The 21,957-nt window shown below is 35.1% G+C and overlaps 2 protein-coding genes across 2 annotated transcripts; both read right to left on the bottom strand.

Moving 5' to 3' along the window:
• Nucleotides 1–322: 322 nt before the first annotated feature.
• LOC123906857 (general transcription factor 3C polypeptide 3-like) lies at nt 323–19,896 on the bottom strand. Its single transcript, XM_045956868.1, has 18 exons — nt 19,358–19,896; nt 18,004–18,109; nt 17,334–17,447; nt 15,743–15,924; nt 13,890–14,085; nt 12,903–13,151; nt 12,127–12,273; nt 11,817–11,895; nt 10,679–10,792; nt 10,442–10,608; nt 7,817–7,953; nt 2,847–2,970; nt 2,688–2,756; nt 2,497–2,614; nt 2,156–2,270; nt 1,825–2,015; nt 1,621–1,733; nt 323–820 (listed from the first exon to the last, which is right to left on the bottom strand). Exons 1-18 carry the CDS (start codon nt 19,660–19,662, stop codon nt 554–556), a joined length of 2,793 nt encoding a protein of 930 aa, XP_045812824.1. The 5' UTR covers nt 19,663–19,896; the 3' UTR covers nt 323–553.
• A 218-nt stretch (nt 19,897–20,114) lies between these two features.
• Nucleotides 20,115–20,573, bottom strand: LOC123904343. The gene has a single exon (XM_045954021.1). It carries the CDS (start codon nt 20,571–20,573, stop codon nt 20,115–20,117), a length of 459 nt encoding a protein of 152 aa, XP_045809977.1.
• Between the last annotated feature and the right edge of the window lie 1,384 nt (nt 20,574–21,957).

The raw sequence follows: 21,957 nt of genomic DNA, 5'->3' as shown, positions 1-21,957 counted from the left end.
AAGGAGCTGGAACCACTTGATTCCAGAACTGACCTCATACCAAATTAAACTGGTAGTGAAAAAAAAACTATACAAAGTCCACACTGTTGTTCGGTGTTGACTCATCTGTATCATCTTCCTCACTTTCATAGTTTCTCACATTCAATAAATTCACTAGTCATCTTTTTCGATGTGTGCTTACTCATTTCAAATTCAACTATTACACCAGAATTAACCTAAAGCTTTCAAACATCCTCAATGCCATAAAAAGATCATGGCCACTTTTCACATTCAATCACTTGTATCATATTCTTATATTTCTCAAACAAACAAAACTCACTAGTGGGAGAAAATTAATGAGTATAAATACCGATTAACTAAACTGAAACTTAATAGCAATAATACTGTTATTATAGCCCTGAAGCAGAGACCATATACTAAATAAATATATTGCATATAGCAACAAAAAAAAAAAAAATATTGCAGCACTACATGTATCTAATTTTGTGAATACATAATAGAATTCCATATAAAACCCTGAAGATGATGTGCAGTTTGTAAGGATCGTGCAATCTCAAACGGAACAGTGATCTTTCAGAACTTGCCTAGCAAGATCAAGAGCCCCACTTCTTTTGTAGATTAAATGCAGATTGTAAGCTGCCTCTCTGCGAAGGTTGCAGTAACCAGGTTTATGATTTTCAATGACATCAATTTTCTCGTTCGGAAGTGTTGGAATTGGATAGTCTTTTTCGCTCATAGCAATCACCTTCTCATAATATATTGCTGCCAGTGTTATAAGACCAACATGATGGTATGCCCGAGCTATGTTGAATAAAGATTCCTGCATGGCTTAACGATCAATTAATACAGTTTGACCTTATTAATGTATTAAGTAAAAAAAGTCATGATGAGAATCAACAGCTATTAGTTTATTTATCTGATACGCTACCCCAATTATTTTAATGTGTATTTATTCATATTTCATTGAAAGTGACTCCACGAATCCAAGGATTGATAAGGTGGAAATTTCAACTTGAATTGCTAACTATGGTTTTCACTACCTAAATTCTAGAGAATTTCTTGCACCCCAATAAGCACCCACCCCCCTCCTCCCGCACATTTGGCAAGTCCTCCTTCGCAAACAACCTTTGGTCAATTCAATGCCTTAGGCAAACCTAATGCTGCATGCATCAGCCCTATCAACCTCTCTCTGCAAATTTGCAAAAACTCTATCTGACGAGAACTTTCACTTTTCACTTGTTAATCGTCGCCATAGGTACTTGTTAATCCCCACCCAAATTTCTTACCAACAAAGATGACAGCAAGGAAAATCCAAATATAGTAGCTGTGAGGAATAGGACCAATTTTGTTGTCTTGGCTACAATAAACCCTTTCAACACCAATACTCACAAGAATTATAGGCTGTGTACATTCTTGCAGTTTTGGGATCATTTCAATGACCAAATTAGGGCAAAGAAATATATAAATACCAGATAAGAACTGGTATAATATGTTGTAAATGAATCGAAATAATCCACTATATAAAAAAAGCTGATACTTCCATTTTCTTGTTTTTATTTTAATAAGTAATGAACATTTTCTTCTTATTAAATGGGCACAAGGAAATTCATGGAAACAAACCTGGCTGTTTGCACAGATCTTCAAATTATTGTAGAGGAATGCTAAACCTTGTACAACACACTGATGCTTATTTTGAAGTCTGAAACCCAGTGCCAAGTTGATCAAGGCCGTTCCTAAGAAACATTGATGAATAAGAGTTCAATTTCTGCTTGTTCTTGGCTAAGAAAGCACAATATATAAACAGCGTGAAATGAAAGAGCATACCAACACAAAGATTAACCAATGGATTCTCGGGCAAAAGTTTATAAGCTTCAAGGTATTTCCTTGCTGCATCTTGATGATGGCTACATACAGTAAACTGATGCGCAGAAATGAGGATAGGAGGCACACAATCTACGAATTTTCCTTGCATATTACGTAAAAATTTGTCGTGTCTTGTATCTCGGTTTTCCAATCTATCAGACAGGATAAAATAAGTAAACGAAATTATAGAAAAACTAGGTTCTACTTTTACTTTAGGCCATAACTCTGTCCTACTACAAAAGCAAATTAAGGAGCCTAATTAACGTTAGCTTCCTTGCCTCCACAAATTTACCTTGATATGACCTTGTAGTAGGAATTCCAAGCAGCAACACTCTGTGCATGTTCTAGAACATTGTGTTTTACACAAACAAAACCTTGTTTAGGATCTGTGGTGTTGTATGCCATTTCTGTGAATACAAAATTGCTTTGTCAGCAAGATAAAGCATTTTCCCACCCTAGAACAAAAAATTAATATCTCTCTTCAAAATATCTATTCTAGAGCTAAAGAAGGGAAAACATACAAACGAGCAATAAATCCATTTATTTTTTATTTTGACCTCTTGAAACAAGAAAAGTTGGAAGCATAAAATTAATCTAGAAAAAAATACAATCTTGTCAAATTTCAGGACTTACGAGTTCCAAGAGATAGAAGCTTCTCATTCTTCTCAGCAGACAGAGAAGTATGTCGAGTGAGATTGATAATCTCCAATGCTTCCCCATACCTTTGTAAGGATGCTAATGCATTGCACAACTGTATATTGATATTAAGGGGTCACACATTAAAAACGAAAGGGGATACAGAAAAAAGTAATAGAAGTACTAACATCAATGATTAGCTGGTGATATTTTTCATCTTTGTGAAGATTACACAAGGGAGATTCCGTGTTTTGTATCTGGAATGCATTATACATAAAATCTAGTTAACACATTATCATTTAAAAAGTTGTACTATAAGTGAAGGTAGACAACACCAAACAGATTACCTGAGGCTCATCATCTGAATCATCACTTAACCAGTCAATTCCAGAGGCCTCTGCCTCGGCTTTTTTTTTCTCCTTTTCACTTGCCTTTTTCTCGAGCAACTTTTTTGCCCTGGCAGCTTTCAACCTGATTCAATAAAACAATATAGGAGGAATTATTTTCACTTTGTGAGGAAATTTAGTGAGGGCTAAGAACATGCAAAAATGTCCACGAATAGACTCAAAGAATTCAATGAGAATAGTGACCATCGATCTATGAAACATAGGTCAAAAATAGGGTGCAAAAGCAGTTAATTGATACACCTCAAAATTAAAATTGCAGAGATCTACTTTCCCTGTCCTCTCCTGTTTCCCCTTCTGCTGTTGTTGGCCACAATATTGTATGCAAAGGTTGGGAAAACCGCACAACACTGAAATGATTTGGCCAAAGTGGCCTGAGGCTGGATATCAAACGAGTTGTCAAAGTAATTGAACGGGGATTAGAGTGGCTGACCTATTGTCACAGCAGCTCGGAGAGGCTAAGGTGGTCTAATAAAGTATCCCTATGTTGTTAATCTCATATAGCAGTGTGTAGCGCCAACCCCCAAAGATGATATAGCGGGTAGCGGGATGACCACTATTGTGAAGACTTAAAAACCATGTACAAAATAAATATAAATTCCGACAACATACATACATACTAAAAAATAGAAAGAAAAAAAAAACACAATTAAAGGGACATTCTTAATAATTAGAATAAACTGTGCATTTCCCATCAAAATAGGTTCTAAATGAAGACTAAATAACATTCCATCAAGTTATCCCCTTATCCCCAACAGATGCTTCTTTGCTCTTGTTATTCCTCTAGTTGAAGGGTGAAAACAAAAATCACAAACAATTGTTTTCTTGCTTTTGTCTTTATAAGAATCCCATGGCCAATGAACTTCAGAGCAGAGTAACGAAGGGGAAGAAGGAACGGAGCAGAGCAGCGCGATGAACTTCAAGAAGGAAACAGCGCAATGGACATTTATCACTTGATTTTGAGAAATTAGGGCACCCAAAGGGGTGCGAAGAAGACCAAAATACCCCTAACTTAATGAAATATTTCCAAAGTTAAATTTTTCAGTAATTTTCGCCCCCAAAATACAACAGCGGCCTCAAAACGCTATGGAACTGACGCAGAACGGAAGCGCTAGGTTAGCAAAACGCTAAACCTAATGGATAAAGACAAGCCGCAAACACAAACTTGTCAAAATAGGGTTTCGGAGTCCACCGAAAGTTGAGATAAAACTCGAATATTTTTATTGAATCAAAAACTGCCTTCAAGGCTACAATAATTTAGCTTAAATAGGAGTGAAAAAATAAAATTAACAAATCTCCTAAAAGATTGTAAAAATAAAAATAACAAACCTAACTAAATAAAAATAACAAATCTACCTAAAATATAAAAATAACTAATCTAGGTGAAATATAAAAATAAGAAATCCGCCTAAAATATAATAAAACTAAATATAGCTAAAATAATAAATTATTAAGGAAACTCTCCTACATCAGTCTCCTCTACCTCAAAAGAACTCGACCCCGAGTTCTCTTCTTGATAAAGAGCTTCCTTTGCAGGTTGACTCCTCCAATGAACAAGAGACCACCCTCCTGGATCCCATTGAATTAAGTGAGAGGATCTGTCTCGTGTCAACACATCCAAATGACCACCGGGGTTCCATTGCTCAAAGATAGAACACAGAATTGGAAATTTATCACAAAAGGGTATTTGACCCAACTCAGTTAACAGGTTTGAGCTAGTGCCTAAGCCATAAGATTTAAGGTAAAACCCGAATTGAACCCGATCTATAAGCAAATCCTTGAGTTCAATGTGACGGCTGTGATGCGGCGGTTTTGCTGAGATGGAAGTCATCCTAGTGTCCGGAGGTTCTAGTGGCGGTGAGGTTGTTGCCGGATTTCGCACAAATACATCTGGCTTAGACAGAGCCGCCACAGGTAGGTCGACATCAAGTTGTGGATCGCCAGACTTGCACAAGACAATTTTTTTTATCCTAGTTGGATTCTCTTCACCTCCGTCTTCGGACACAACTTCCTCATCCTCAGAACTCGAGTCATCAGTAGATGGGTTGTTGCGGTTGTTGTCGCCGTTTCTGTTGTTGTTATTGTTTCTATTGCTGTTGTAGTTTCGATTGTTGTTGGATAACGTTGTCACCTGTGTTGTCAGAGCGGTGATGGCCGCGGTTAAAGTCGTCATGGCACCGTAAAACTCTGCTTTCGTCACCGGTTGATCTCCCATCTGATCACGTTAGGAAAAGAACAGGAGAAACCTGCTCTGATACCAACTGACGCAGTACGGAAGCACTAGGTTAGCAAAACGCTAAACCTAATGGATAAAGACAAGCCGCAAACACAAACTTGTCAAAATAGGGTTTCGGAGTCCACCGAAAGTTGAGATAAAACTCGAATATTTTTATTGAATCAAAAACTGCCTTCAAGGCAACAATAATTTAGCTTAAATAGGAGTGAAAAAATAAAATTAACAAATCTCCTAAAAGATTGTAAAAATAAAAATAACAAACCTAACTAAATAAAAATAACAAATCTACCTAAAATATAAAAATAACTAATCTAGGTGAAATATAAAAATAAGAAATCCGCCTAAAATATAATAAAACTAAATATAGCTAAAATAATAAATTATTAAGGAAACTCTCCTACATCAGGAACTGCTATCACGCACACCGCTATTCACGGCTGCTTCTCTAAATAGCGGTTCGCGACCCTCTGGCGTGAGCTCGCTATTAACATCATAGCAGTGCCCAATAACATCAGAAAGCAAACATGGGTTGGATAGCTTCAATTCCCAAAGGCATTTGCACCAGATGGCTTGGGTGCAGCCTGACTTAAAATTCAAATGGTTAGTAACAGTTGAGAATCAGAGATTTGTCGAGTATGACAAGGAGTTGGAACTTAGAGACGGGGAAACTCTGTAGAGAGGATGGGCAAGAGGATATTGATGAGAGTGTGATCTAAGGTTGTCCAGTTTGGGTGGTTCTCTACAAATCCTTGTATTTGTGTCCTGGCGATGCAATAAAATTGTTTGAGTTTGCGTTTGGATAATGGTTTGTTTATAAATTTATAATTTAATGTTTGTGATTGAATCATATTATACAGTCCATTCAGATATTTTTGGGGGATGTGTTTGGAGTGAAGCAAAGTTCGGGATTGACTAGGCAAGGATGTGTTTTAGACATCATTTTTGGCGGAGGCGGAAGCAAGGTAGAGCTAAGAGCTGCCTTCTGGCATACTACAGAGAGAAGGACTGAATTGCAAATTATAACATTAATAAATTTAAAATCACAAACATAATAAAATATAGAATATGGTAACTGAGGCTATATTCAATTAAATCATTTAAAAATATATGTAATAACAACAAAAATAATAATCATTTGAGTGAATCTGTGTTGGTTACACACTGGAGAATATTATATAAACAAACACACATAGATTATAAATATAAAATACAAGGATTTACCCAACTTTATTTAAGGGTTAAATATGTTTTCATCCCTACTTTTATAGTGAATTTTGGTTTTCGTCCCTATAAAAAAAAATTGTTTTCATGATGTTAGTTCAACTAACAGTATGTGGCAGTGCCACATGTACTGTCCACTTGGATTTTTTATGACACAGATGACATGTCATAATATTAATTTAATTATTAATGAAAAACACATTCTTCAAAAAAAAAAAAACAGTAAAGCTGTTCTTCTCAACAATTAGAGCAGCTCTATCTCCTTCATCCACCAGATCTGGGTTTTGCCACCACATCATTCATACTCAATTTCATCTTCTTCATCAATACCCTCAACTTCGTGAACCCCCCACAAAACAACAAAGCAACCACATCAATTCAATCTCATACATTTTTTCTTAAATCTCATTTCACTTCTCATATTTCCATGTCTCCACTTCTTTAAATCTTTCTTTTTCTATATGCTGATCGATCTCCTTGCGCTTTTATTCATTTTGGGTTTCAACACTTAAGAAATTTCTTTATTGGTGAAAGCAAACTAATCCCTCTAGGGGCATTTCATGAAACACCATAAAAGCAAACTTCAACCAAAATAAAATAGGAAACGCAATCATAAAATAGGAAACACAATGATAGCAACAAGCATAGAGTCCCAAAATCTAATCACAGGTAGCATAGAAAAGACTGAACTCCGGTACAGCCATAGATGCTTTGGTGAAGGACGATGGGGATCCCATCTGCCATTGATAGTTCATCTGGTGAGAAGGGAAATCTGATGTGTTCTGTCGGCGGTGGCGGGAGAATAGGTGGTATCATATTCACCGCCAGTTGGAAGAGGTTTACATCGTGTTGGTTGTGGCGAAGTCAGATCAGAAATTCGAAACTGATGGTATCAAGCACCAAGAGAAGGAGGCAAAATGGAAGAACACAGAAGTGCAAATCAGAGTTGGAGCACTTGAGGATCTGGGCATCTCGACCAAGAACTGGAGAAGGCCAGAAGATGGTAAATTTGTTGTTGTGTTTCTGGATAGATGAACTTGTTTTTGGAGATATGAAGACTCGTGTGGTTTTAAAATAAATAATTTTTTTTTTCAAAAAAACATAATTAATTATATTTAGTTATATTTAATTAAATTAATGCAAAAAACACATCTGATGTGGCATTTCATGTAGGATGCCACATGTAAAAAAATCCAACATGGCACTTCCATGTGGCCAGTCATTAACAGTTTTGGTAACGCCGGGAACTAAAACCAAATCAGGCTCTTAATCAACACAAATCTATTTAACTAAAACCAATCATCAAATTAATTATCATTAATCACCTCTAATTAAGGGTCAACATTAAATCACAACTTTCTTAATAATTTTATACTCAACAGCATTAGATGATAGAGTAACTGTGGTATGCGAAAGTACAATTAGGAATGTGATGACACTGAGAAAAAACACTCACAGATCAGATGTAGGAGCTGGGGGCCTGAATCCATGAAACACGCTATTTGTTTTTGGACCTTCCCGTACACTTGCCCTTTCAACCAGAACACTTTTGGGGAGGCGCCTGTGTGATTTGCCTGATTTGCCTGATTTGCTCTACAACAATAACCAATAAGGATGTATTCCCTTTTTTTTTTTGATAAAAGTACTAGTTATAAAAGCAGGAACAAAGATAACATACTGGGAGAGGGGCAAGAAATCCCACAGTATTCAAAAACAAACTGAAAACATTACTTCAGATAGCTCAAAAATGGAAACAAGATGGTTGACCTTACACATTTGTGAAAACAAAATATATTTCAACTAGTGAATAATGTACAAGCACTAATCTATTTCTAACCTAATGGGCTGAAGACAAAGTACTACTAATAAATATAAAAATACAATATTTACTCATTAGATATAAAATGTTTCTAAAGCCTGCAGCCAAAAGCTTAAGCTCTCAGAATGAGTTAGGTTAATCGGGTAAATGTATCTTCAAGAGTTTGTAGTTGCCACAACTCTTGATGATCGTACAATAGAGCAGTATTTTTTCCGCATCAAAATGTTGATTGATGCTCTTGCTTCTGTCGGAGATCCTGGTCCATCTCAGCAACATATTGATGTGATTCTTGAAGGTCTACCTCAAAATTTTGGTCCTGTTGTCTTTGTTATCATTGTTGTCAAAATCGGGATCAAAGTCGTAAAATCCATGGATTTTGCGATTTTGCTCACCCTCAAGGATCTGGATCCTAAGTAAAATCCAAAACCAGACCAAAATCCCAGTAAAATCGCACAAAATCGCAAAATCGCAGCAAAATCCATGGATTAATGTTTGTCTTATGATTTTTTAGACTTGATTGTTTTATGTTTGTTTTATTGTTTTATGATTTTAAACTTTTGAATACTTTTATATTTAAGGTTTGAGACTTGATTGTTTTATGTTTGTTTTACGACTTTAAACTTTGAGTACTTGCATATATATATATATATATATATATATATATATATATATATATATATATATATATATATATATATATATATATATATTTACTATTATGAGTTGAATCCATCGATTTTGGTTGCGATTTTCGATTATGCCATCTTGATTTCCCCTTTCGATTCAACAAAATTAATTGAGTAGAATCCTTCGATTTTGATTGCGATTTACGATTTTTCGATCTTACTATCCTCTTTGGATTTAAAGCAAAATCTCGATTCCGACAACCTTGTTTGTTATTGAGAGTTAGTTTGATTATGTGCAACTCAAAGAAGTTGAGGCATGTCTACTTGTGCATGAGATGCACCTTTAATCTGAAACTGCTGCATCTACTAACCTCACTCAGTCTACCTCTAATGCTGAAACTGCTTCAACCTCGCAGCAAGCCTTGGGGACCTAATTTTACTAATTTCACTAGTGGAAGCAGCGGTGGTCTTGGTCGAGGTAGATTCAACAATTTCGGTGCCAAGTTTTCTTCAAATTTGGTCATCTTGCCTCATACTGATATAACGAGTTTAATCAACAGTATCAAGCACCTATTCCTTATGAATTTTAAGCCTCATCTAGTTTACAGAACTTCTACAACGCCACTCAACCAAGTGGTGTTCGTCAATTTGGTGCCTCACATACAAACACTCACCAGACCTCAATACCAAGCAAGACCACACCTCTTACCTACTCCTACCCTCAATACCAAGCAAGACCACACCTCTTATCTACTCCACCACCTAATGCCATGCTTACCAACTCAGGTCTCTCCACCAGCAATGCTTTGTTCCCTGATTCTAGAGCCTCTTTTCATGTCACGAATGCTTCTCAAAACATACAGCAATGCATGCCATTAGAAGGTCCTGACCAGATCTTCATAGGAAGTGGCCAAGGTTTGCAAATACACTCTTCTAGCTCACCGTATTTCATTTCTCTATTTAATCCTAAGGTTCCGTGGTCCTTCATAACTTACTTCACATTCCTTCCATAACCAAAAAGTTATCAGTGTTAGCAAGTTCTGTCATGATGATCACTCTGTTTTCTTTGAGTTACATTCTGATGTTTGTTTTGTGAAATCTCAAGAAGCTAGTGATATTCTTCTCCGAGGTCATGTAGGAAGAGATGACCTCAATGAGTTCCCTCATCCCCGGTTCATTCAGTCACCTGCGTCAAGTCCTACCTCATCTAGTTTAGATTCATAGATTCCTAATAATACTGTAACTGATTACCTTGTAGTTCTCATTTTACTAGGCATCTTAGGTTAGGCCACCCCAATCCCCATACTATGAAACTTGTTCTATCATTGTGTAATATTCCATACTCAAAAATGTTTCTACTTTTTTTGCTTGTTGCATGGGAAAGGCACATAGGCTTCACTTGGTTCAAAAAGATCAAACAAATTTTTTTTCAACAGCTGAATCTTTTTAAAAGATCAAACAATTTTTTGAAGATCAAGATGAAATCATTTAGTTTTTTCGACAGGTTAAATTTGGACCGAGTGTGCATGTACACTTGTTTGTGAGCACCCGTATATATCTATGTCCAAGTCTCTGTGCGTGAATGTGCTTGTATGAAACAAGGGTATATGCATAAATATAGTTTCTCAAATATTACCTTCCGTCTAGGAGTTGCAACACGCAGTGATTCATGTACCAAAGGGAAACTTACATCCACAAAATCATTAAGCATCCCTCTAGTCTGAAATATGTTACAGAGCTTAAGTTTTATTCTCACATCAACCCACCATCTATTTGACTTTTCAGAATGTGCCTCACCAGAGTCTGCAAGTACCTCACCATTAGTGTCTCCATGGAAGAACTTCAATCACAAAGAAAACATTGTTAAAAGTACCAGAATCCTTTGGAGGAGATAGCAAGGAAATGGCTTCATTTTCTTGCCCTTCCTCAACTAGCAGGGATGCCAAACTTATGCGCGCTTCAACATCATCTTGTAGTGTTTCTAGGGCTGAAACAAAATCTTCATTAGAAACTGAAGAATATGAAAATTAAAAAACAAAAAAGTGAAAGAAAAAAAAAACTAAGACTATCCAAGCAGAATAATAATCAGAAACCAAAGAGTATTGCATCACCAGCACATGATATACTCTACAAGCTGCATCTATCGTAAAAGTGCAAGCCTCAGTCAAATCAGTGTGCAACACCAATGCACCCTCTTTTGATTATCTTTTTTCTATTTCCTTTTTACCCTATCACAAAGCATATAGAAACAAAAAGGGGTTTCGAAGCTTCAAATAATTAACTTTTAAGAAAGAATACGTGTGTCACTTGAGATGCAATGAAGATTCTAGAAGAGGCAGTAAAAAAAATTTAAGAACGGTTGCTGCCACACTTGAATCTACGAACACGTGTCACTCAAGACTCAAAAGCCAAGGCTGCCACGCAGAGGAAAATGTTTAAGAATGTTAGCTGCAAGACTTGAATCTTCTGAATACTTGAGAAAACTGCCCCAGGAAAAAGGTTGTAACCAAACTCAGTTTTTTTTTGGGAACTGTTTGAGATCACACTCTGACTATAAATAAGGCCAAAGTAGTCTTTATAAGGCTTGAGCAATCCTCGCCGCTTGAGCTAGCTTTTTGAGTTAGGCTCAAATTCTAAAAAAGTATCAGAGCATATTCAACATCTATTATTGGTCAGCAGTGACCATATTTGTCCACGTTCCATATGTCCAATCCTAGGCATGACGGGGGTTTAGTTATTGGACATGATCCAAGCATAAGTAAAGAGGTAATGGATGTTACGGCCAAAGCAGTCCTTATAAGGCATTGACAATTGTCACCTCTAGAGCTAGCTTTTGAGGTTGAGTTAGGCTAAAAACCCAAATTCTAAGAGAAACATTCATTTTAGAAGCTTCAGCACCAAATAGAAATGTTGGGGGAAAAGGAATTTCATTTCGTGTGTTTAAAAACAAGAGGGGGGTAGTTTTCATGAAGTATTCCTTAAATTCTGTTCGTAATAAAAATAAACCTTGCCTTTGTAAAAATAGATAATTGCTTGTTTCCTTTCTCCCAAGGATTGATAACATCTAGCAATTTTCAAATACAAAAGACCCTGCAAGAAAGAAATTAAATGTCAAGCTTGGATCAACCTGATTGTACCATGATGATGATGCATTAACCCGATTGAACCTAATATACCTAATATTTTTATTTATAACTAATTACAAGTCATTTTACCTAGACTATCAGAGTAAGACAGAAAAATATTACGGAGACTACTAAATCAAATTACCCAAATAAAATTAAACAGAAAATTGCAATACATAGGAACGAGTGACCATACAGTTTCTTGTTTACTATTTCCATCCAGCATCTTAAAATACTTCAATGCAGAATTATAATGTCCAAGACCCATTAATGAGTCTGCAACTTCGGTGATCAACTCAACATGCTTGCTTGCATTCTCTGATTTCAAATCATTAAAGAAAACCTGTTCATCATGTAAAAATGTAAGTAATGCATACAAATAACGTAAAACCAAACGAAAGACTCATAATTCTATTTACATTTACAAGCAACTCCCTTGATTTTCGGACAAGACTATAATAAAATCATATCTCAATCTATCCTATTTACAACAAATAATCGCATATCATTATTTCAAATATCTCAACAGAAAATAAGGGGTTTTTTAATTACAAAGATAAAAGGATGAGATAACAGAATACAAGAAATCTAATTAAAAAAAACTGAAACAAGAGGAAAAAAAATCTCCATGACATAGAAACATCGGAACAAATTATGCAAATCTCTTTCAAACTTAAAAAATGATATACAATAGGGATAATTTTGAGGATAATAACAAACTTTGTTACCTGTAAAATCATACAAGTTACATGCAAAGCTCTATTACCCATTAAAAAAGAGGGGGAAAAACATCCACAACATGGAAAAATCAGAACAAAGTTACAAGCAAATATCTTTCAAAAATTCAGACTTTGGAAGGAGAGAAAATCAAAGTTGATTGAGAAAGTTCCAACTCAATACTCATTCAAAGATACCCTTGAATATCAATACTCATTCAAAGTTAATTTAATTAGAAATACACATGCAACGCACCTCAGCCATTTCCAAGTTTCCAAGATGAACATGGCAGATTCCAGCTTTGGCTTTCAAATTTAAGGGCAATTCTTTTCCGTCCACTTGAGATTGTTCTATGTACTGAAGAGCTCTGTCGTGTGCCTTCATTTCCATCAATATGGCACTAAGTAGATCAACTACACTTGCATTTACTCCATCTGGTTTACTCTTCAGATCGTCTTCAAGAATGGAAATTGAGCGTTCAACTTGACCACATTTTTGGTAGAACTAAAAGAAAGCAGTAACAATTCATTGAAATCTCAATTTCAAAAGTCAATGGCCAAATAACTATTTGTACAAAAAAATGAGTCGTTCCTATTGAACAGTATTCTAAAACATGATTCCAACTGAAGAAAAGCCGAGTTTCTGATGATAAATACTGGCAACACAAAATTCAATGCAATATAGTTCTGGCCCGATCTTACTCCAACCGTGGTTGGCCTGCCTGATTTAAGCAGAAACAATAGTGATTTGAGGAATCATGGGGCCCTAATTTTGACATTAAAATATTTGAGCCAGTCCAACTCTTTCTCTGGTTCTCATATTGCGATTGTGTTGGGTTAAAGCTCTAATTTCACTATTGTATAGCCCAATGCTTCATACTATAAAATTAAAAAGAAAATGTTATAAACATCAGATTTTGCACGTAAATCAAATTTGAAAAGGAAAAAAAAAATCGAATTTGGCCCACTCAAACAGCATACTTTCCCTGTTTCAAAAAAAAAACAGCATACTTTTCCATATGGTCGCCCAATACAAAGATGCCAGCTCAACCCCTAATAATAGGTTATAATAATCGATACAGGAACAAGAAAGTTATGTGCATTATAAAGCATCAGAAAGGTCAACCGTGTATTAGATTTGCACATGAAAATAATCACCAACAAAAAATTTAGCAAAGCATAAAATCTATAGAAAACTGAATGGATTTTCATACCTAATCCAGCTCAAAAGCAAACGACTAACCTTAGCTGCTGCTTTTAGTGCATCAACATTTTCACGATGAAGTTGATATACTTGTTCATATGCTGCAGCAGCTTTTGGATAATCTTGGCTTTCAGCAAGAAGCCTTGCTCGATAACTTCTAAGAGTACTATCTTCGGGGTCTGCTTTTATGGCTTTTGAAATGCAATAATTGGCTTGACCAATATCACCTTGTTCTCTGCATTTGAAAATGGTTCCCTACTTAGTAATTACCCCTCCATCTCATTTTAGGTGCCCCATTTGAGTTTTACCCACTTCTCAAGATAATGATTAGTTGTGCTGATTTCAATGATAAAATGAGTTTCATTTACTCACATCGGATGTGAGATGGCCAGGACATGGGTTTATAAGTAGAGGCAATCCTCACCTTACAAGCCGGTTTTGTAGAGTTGAGTTAGACCCAACTCTCAATTCTAAGAAATACTCGTAGTAGTTAGATGAGTTGAAATATAAGTACATTAGTGGAAAAAATTAATAAATGTTGCATCGATATTCTAAAGGGACAAATAACTTGAGACAAAAAAATATTGCAAAAGGGGCACTTATAATGAGACGGAGGGAGTAACCATTCCTTATATAAACTGATTTTTAAAATGAAAGCATGCACGAACTTAGTTGGGTTAGAAAATAAACAAACTACAACATCAAAAGCTTTTTCTCAATTTAGGCTAACAAGATAATCTCATAGAAATAGAAAATGAAGGCTATTGCTAGTTTGATTCTATTACAATCATTGATAAATATAGTAGAAAAATAGTGCTCAGTTAATTACAGATACAAGGCAGTTAGGGTATTTACAACAAATCCAATTTCACATAATTGCTAATTACCTGATTCTAATCCTAATTAGCAACTAGTCTGTGATTCTACATCTGATGAAATCATCACATGTAACTAAGCCTTGCGGCTAAATATGATTATTACAAAAGGTACAAGATTATTGTTAGAGCTCAAAATCAGAATGTAGGTCAAGTGTTAGGTCACGCAGAAAGGAAGCCTAAAATATGATTGTGTATCTAAGAGATATAAGAAAGTAAATGGTCACATTAGTATTATGAAGCTATGTAGCAGAACAATTTTATTAATTCGTTATTTTAACTATGCAATAGTGCAGTTACATGTTAAAACAGTAATTTAGGAGTTACGTAGATGTGTGTAGGATAATTATAATTATAGGGGGGATTTGGACATTTTTAGCATATGTTTATATTATTGAGCAAGACTGAGAACTATTTCCTCAAAAGAGAGCCTCAGCTCAACGGCTGGTAAGGAAGTTCATTTACTAGATCTGTGTGTTTACTCTATTGAATTCAATGAAGTTTCTTTTATAAACCTTATCATTGGCCGACCTGCCAGATATGAGGGGTTGTCTGATGACAGTAGATACTACTAAGATATATGAGTAGCATAATATATTATACCACAACACAGAGTTGGCAACCAAGATCAAACAACAATTATGGTCGTTAAATGGAGGCCATGGCACCTCCATGGTAGAATGGAGTGTTTATATAGCTGATGTTTTGCCTTCTATCATCAACAACATTGACAATGAAATAATTTTCTATGAATCATGTCAAATGACAAATCGTTTGAATCTAAATCCTTAAAAAACAGAAAATAAACATAGTGGAGGGGTATTCTATGTGCAAAATGAAGTAGTTATAAACAATTTTCTTCATTAATATGCACCGCACACACAAGTCATTTATTTTAAGGATACGTTACTTGATTCAATTTAAACCTTTTTCATCATTAGAGTGGTGCATCTGAATACTTCCAAAGAGTAACTTTTAAGAAATAACAATGGCAACAAAAATGAATGAACATCTCACATGGACCACGCAAAGAGCCTTTTCCAAAGCGATGAATCTTTTGGAGTCAAATGAGCAGCAATCATGTAAAAACCCATTTCTTTTTCGTAATCCCCAATTGCATTGTAGACAAGTCCAAGTGTGTGATACGACTCAGGTAAATTTGATTCCAGCCTGACAACTTCATGTAATACAGATATAGCCTAGAAAAAAGCCAGCATAGCAATGTATAACTAATTTGCAAATAGCAAACATAATAGTACTAAAGTTAATGTATATCAAGTTTAAATGAACACTTTTTTTTTTGAGCAGCAAGATTAAATGAACACTTAAACTGTGCAAAATCAGAATAAAATAACATAGCTCAAATGCAATCTAACATCAACAATTCCCCTTCTTATTATGAAAGTCGGGCCAATTAAAAATAGGAACTCTTGGAATTTGGGTTGGGTCTAACTAATCCCTACAAAACCGGCTTGTAAGGTGAGGGTGTTAGCGGCCAACACTCGGTGGGATTTAGTCCCACATCGGATAGATAGGATTCTGGAGAAGAGTTTATAAAGAGGAGGCAATCCTCACCTTACAAGCCGGTTTTGTAAGGATGAGTTAGGCTTAGGCCTCTATATTCATGACATGGTATCAGAGCCTATCGGGTCTATCGTTGGGCTTCCTACATCGTTCACGCTTCAGGCCCATTGGGCCGGGCTAAAGCGTGAGGGGGTGTGTTAGCGGCCAACACTCGGTGGGATTTAGTCCCACATCGGATAGATAGGATTCTTGAGAAGAGTTTATAAAGAGGAGGCAATACTCACCTTGCAAGCCGGTTTTGTAAGGATGAGTTAGGCCTCTATATTCATGACAGAGGGGATGTCTCTAACTTGTATAGACTTATCTCAGGCCACGTCTGTTAGGAACCCAAGAATTGGATTCCAAAAATATCATCAATATTGATAGAAAAGATAAAGATACACCAGCGAAGATACTCTCCTTACACTGGTTTGAAACCAGTCAAAACAATATGTTTCATAATATCCTTTCTAAGGGAATGGAAGTCTATATTTATAGAATTCCTATACACAAGGATATTGAAAAGGATCAATAAACAACTAACAAACAAACCCAACTAACTAAGATAACTAAATAACTAGCTAACTAACTAACTTCTATACCAATTCTTAATTACTTTAATTTCCCTTCATTCTATATCCTAATAACATCACATCTTATATGAGACTCTCAAAAGATCTCCTTCACACCGACAGCTGAATATTAGGAGTGTGACCCGAGTAGTCCGATAACGGGTGGCCCAACAGATTTTTTATAGGCTCTGAAACCATCATATAATTTGTGTTGGACCTAACAAAACCATAGAAAATCAGCTTGTAAAGTAAGGAATGCCTCCAATTTATAAACACTTTTTCAGGGCTATATCCTGCCCAATGTGGGACTTTCAACAAATATTGTTCAAAAAGCATTTCAATAGACAGGAAAACTTGTAGCTATGTGTTGTTGCTGGAGGAAGCCCATCTCTTTGAAAAGTTAAACATTGTGTAACAAACTCCAATTGTCCAATGCCAAAACATATAGATCATTAGATCAGAGAATAATGTACCGTCTCATAACGTCGATTTGCATAGTGAAGGTAGGCATCACCCAACATTTGCGATAGCTTTTCGTCAATTTTCTTCTTTGATCCTTTTTGCCTACCTCTTTTTTTAGACCGCTTCTGGAATATAAAAATTTGAAAAGGTGTCATGTAAGTTATTTTAGAGGAAAATAATCAAGTAAATACATAACATGTAATTCAGAGTGCTCATCATTTTTACAATCTCATCTAAAGCCTTTCAAGATAAAAATATACCTGACAAATGAAGGTCCAAAACCTTACAAAGAAAGAGGTGTAAAAGTAAACTAGTAAAAACATCTCATCTAAAACCGAAAATTGATGAAAAGGAATAAAAAAAAAAAACATACAAAAATGCAGCAATGTCACCTAGCTTGTAAAAAAATGGAAACGGTCTAGAAAAAGCTATGAGTGGACAAACATAATTGGCTTGATCGTAAACAATTTCATCCAAAACCATAATATAAAATTTATAATTCAACTATGCCCATTCCATTGCTAGAGTCTAAAACTTGCAATCTACTTTTCAGTAAGGAATTAATAAATGCTATCATAATATATGATGGCAAGGCAACTCTCTTACCAAGATGTTGCACAATTATGATTGAATGTGTGTGATTATCAACAAAAAAAATGATTGAAAGTGTGTACATCATACCCTTTTTGATCTCTTGCCCTGTTCAAAATTCATGTATACCACCATATCAGCTAGGCATACACTAGAAGTATCATCTTCCCTTGCCTTCTTAGAAGAAGTCCCTTCACTGCATTTGGACACATCCAATACAAAATGTGACAAACATATATAAGTCAGTGTAAGCAAGCAGCAAGTTATTTGTTTTTCATTCATGCAAAACATGTATAACCATTCCGTTCAACACTCATATCTTCTGAACTCAAAATCAAGAGTCGTCTTTAGTAGCTCATTGAACTTTTATTCCATGTTCCTCGTAGGATCAAGGTTTTCTGTTTCTAAAATTTCTTAACCTGCCATAGTTTTACTTAAACTTGTAGTCTCTCCATCTTTTTTCTATTAGAAAAAATAAATAAATTTTTACCACTTAAGAATTTTATTCCTTATAAATTTATAATAGTGGCTATTTGGTTGCAGCATTCACAGTTGCACATACACAATATTCACTATTCAACCAACCACTGTTTAACTAAATACATAGTTGAATATCTGAGTAAACCACCAAATTAGTCCCTAACTTTGTATGACACACTCAAAAAGGTCATTGTTCTCTGACTCTACTCAAAAAGGTCATTCTTATGACATTTATATATTTGCATCTCATGATAAATTATCCAACATTATATATTTATATATTTTGTAACTTTATTTCTTATATATTTCCGTTTTGTTTATTAAATATATTTCATTTTTTCATAATTTTATTGAATATTTTTAATGTAATTAATTACTTTTTTTTTCTTACTTTTTATATATAATTTTCAAATTAAAATCAAGAAATGCAGCGGACGCACGGGTACTATCCTAGTTATCAATTAAGTCCTTATATTTTAACAACTTACTATCAATCTGGTCTCTAAGTTTATACACTTAGGGTCCATTTGATCTGCTAAAAAATTAGGGTCCTCTACACAAGTTGTCTAAAATACCAAAATAGCCTTCTGTCTATCAAACATGGTACAAAGACAAAATATGTTCAACACCTTAAACTTGTCATGTGCTGTACTGTTCTGTATTGTTCGGTCCCTTACTTATATTTTGCATATCAAACTGACCCTTATTATCAATTTAGTCACTAACATATTCTTGTAAGGACTGGTATGAGTAAAATTTGATAGAGCGGGAGACCTTGTAGAAATATTGACCTATTCAAGAGTGTCTACAAAGTCAAGGACTCATTCAAGATCATAGATTAAACTAGGTGAACTATTATGAAGTTGACAGAACAAAATATATGAAACTAAACTATTAGACAATAACAGAGAAATTGTATTGAAATGAATTGAAATTTTGAAACCTAGAAGAAATTAGTTGTTACCGGTGGCATTGTTCTTCGGGTGCTTTTCGCTTTTTGTTAGCTTCAGCTTCGTACTGTTGTAATCTCTGGTACAATTGAATACCGGAATCATTGTTATGTATTAAATCTAAAGGATTCGTTCCTTCTCTAAACATGAACTGATCTTCATCCACAACTGTATCTTTTTCTCCTTCTTCTTCATTCTCTGAAGCATTTTCTTCGTCTTCTCCATCATCATCATCTTCCACGTCGTCTTCGATTGCATTGTCACTGTCTTCTATCGCCATTGGAGGATCCTCCTCTTGGTTCTGATCAATCACGTCCATTCTGTTGAGTTTTTGGTACTTTTTTTCGAATTTGGCTCTTTTTAGGGTTATTTATAAGCGGCGGTTTGTGTCTCGGGAAGAGGAGTGGGCCGTGAAGGGCGCGGTGGGGAGCTTTCAAAAAGGTGCTGATAGGGCGGCAGCGCCACAGTTTCGTCTTGACTACTGAAACGTGTTTTCACTCTTCAATTTTTTTTTTGTCAGGATATTTTAATTTTATTTCCCACGACTAATCTCTATATGTGGGGCACACAAGATGTGTTCTCCTCTTCAACCGAATTTTCTCGATACGCATGAGCCTGTAAATCGAACTTCTGACCACATGCTTAAGATGACCAAAATTCTTTTTTTTTTTTACAAAGGAAACTCAATTCATTTCATAATCAAATAGTTTTCCATACAACGAAGAATCGACTCAAAAAGGTGACGACTAGACATAGAATAGGCCGCCCTTGCTAAGGAGTGAGCAACCCTATTCGTTTGTCGCTTACAAACTTGACCTCGTTGTTATTCGACATAAGTAAATTCTTAATATGAGAAATTAAAATGTTAAACTCGGATAATCCATCATGCCTAGAATGAATAGCATCAACTGCTACTTTTGAGTCCCTTTCAAAGATAACGTAGGATAAACCTCTTTGCATCATTTCTTCTATTGCTTCTTTAATTGTCATGGCTTCACCTTCCAAACTGTTGAGTTTGGTATGCATGAGATTAGTTCCGGCAAGTATAAATCGTCCTCGGTAGTCATGTAAACACCATCCACGTCTGGTTGCTTCAGACGTGTCATAAAAGCTTGCGTCAACATTACATTTCATGAATCTCGGAGGTGGTTGCTGCCATTGGACTGCTGGTTCGGCTGCTGATTGCTGGTGTTGCAGCAATTGTTCGTTCGCATGGATGCCTTGTATCATAGCTCAATCATGTCACAGTTGTGTTGCTTGCAGTCCTACTTGTTGTGTACTTAATTAGCTTTCATTCCACACAGAGTTGTTTCGGTTTTGCCATAGAGACCAAATCAAAACTGACATCTTACCTGTTGTTTGTCTGTTTTCATTCCTACAAACATCAAAAATCAATTCTAGCATTATGGAATTGTTGCTTTCGTGAATGTAGTCTTTGATACATTCCCATAGTATTCAAGATTCTTACCGCTTATACCAATTCATTGTTGGTGTTTTCAATAATTCTTTATTCTAAAAAATAGTGATTTTCAAACCATTAATATATATATATGAATGAGAGGTAAACCGATCATAAACTATGCTGCTAATTCTTTTTGAATGATAAAATCAATTCTCTTAAAAATAACATTCATACATCTAGGGACACAACATTGCTATTCATAACCTTTTGAAGTTTTTGAAGAAAATTCACATCATCTAGTGTTAAGAAGTCAAAAGTGTCAAATGCATTCAAAAGGAAATGGTAACTGGATAACTATAGTCAAAAGGAAATGGAGCACAGATACCAGTTACTTAGTGCTTTCTCCATGAACCCGACCAAAAAATAAATAAAAGTAAGATTTAGTCTTTTCAACTTAACTCAGGGATATTATATTATATGCCTGTTTAATCGCAATACTTAATTTATTCATTTTAAAAATGAAATTCCGGCCAATAAGCAATTTAATAAAAAATAAAAGTATGACATAATTACAATTTTCATCATCTTATTTTCACTTGCCAATAAAATTGGTCACCTTATTTTAAAATTTTAAAATTTTGGTCTCTATTTGCACTTAAAATTAATATATTTCAAATTATATGACATATAATTTGATGATACGAAAAAACTCATAAAAAATTTCGGTTTTAATTTCATAAGTTATTTATTTTGTAATTTAATTAATAAAAAGTAAATAATTAATCCACTTGATTGAAATTTTGTGTAGGAGAAACATGATATTTCTTTATAGAATTGCAAAATTCAACTCTTGATCTAGTTTGCTCTATCATGAAAAATTGTAAAAGTGGTCACTGTTCAAAGTTCAAACCCACCCCCATTTTCCTTCTACATTGGAATGCCAAAAAACATTAAATGAAATTGATAGTGCCTTTCATTAGTCGTAGAAATTCGCTATATTCCATCGCATCGGTCACAAAAGACAACGACATTTAAATGCCTAATTGATCAATGATTGACCCTTCACAAAATGAGGGTTTTTTTTACCGAGCTTCACAAAATAAGGGTTCAAATTAAAGAATTGGCTATCTTACTCAAATGTGCATTTAATTGGTTCAACTCATTGTGATGCTTTTATGGAAAGGATTACAATTTCACCAGGAAATGCGATCT

This window comes from Trifolium pratense, linkage group LG2 (genome assembly GCF_020283565.1).
Source record: "Trifolium pratense cultivar HEN17-A07 linkage group LG2, ARS_RC_1.1, whole genome shotgun sequence".
In the NCBI taxonomy this organism is placed as follows: domain Eukaryota; kingdom Viridiplantae; phylum Streptophyta; class Magnoliopsida; order Fabales; family Fabaceae; genus Trifolium; species Trifolium pratense.
The sequence above is the reverse complement of the archived record's forward strand: the minus strand, read 5'-3'. Positions and strand labels throughout refer to the sequence as shown.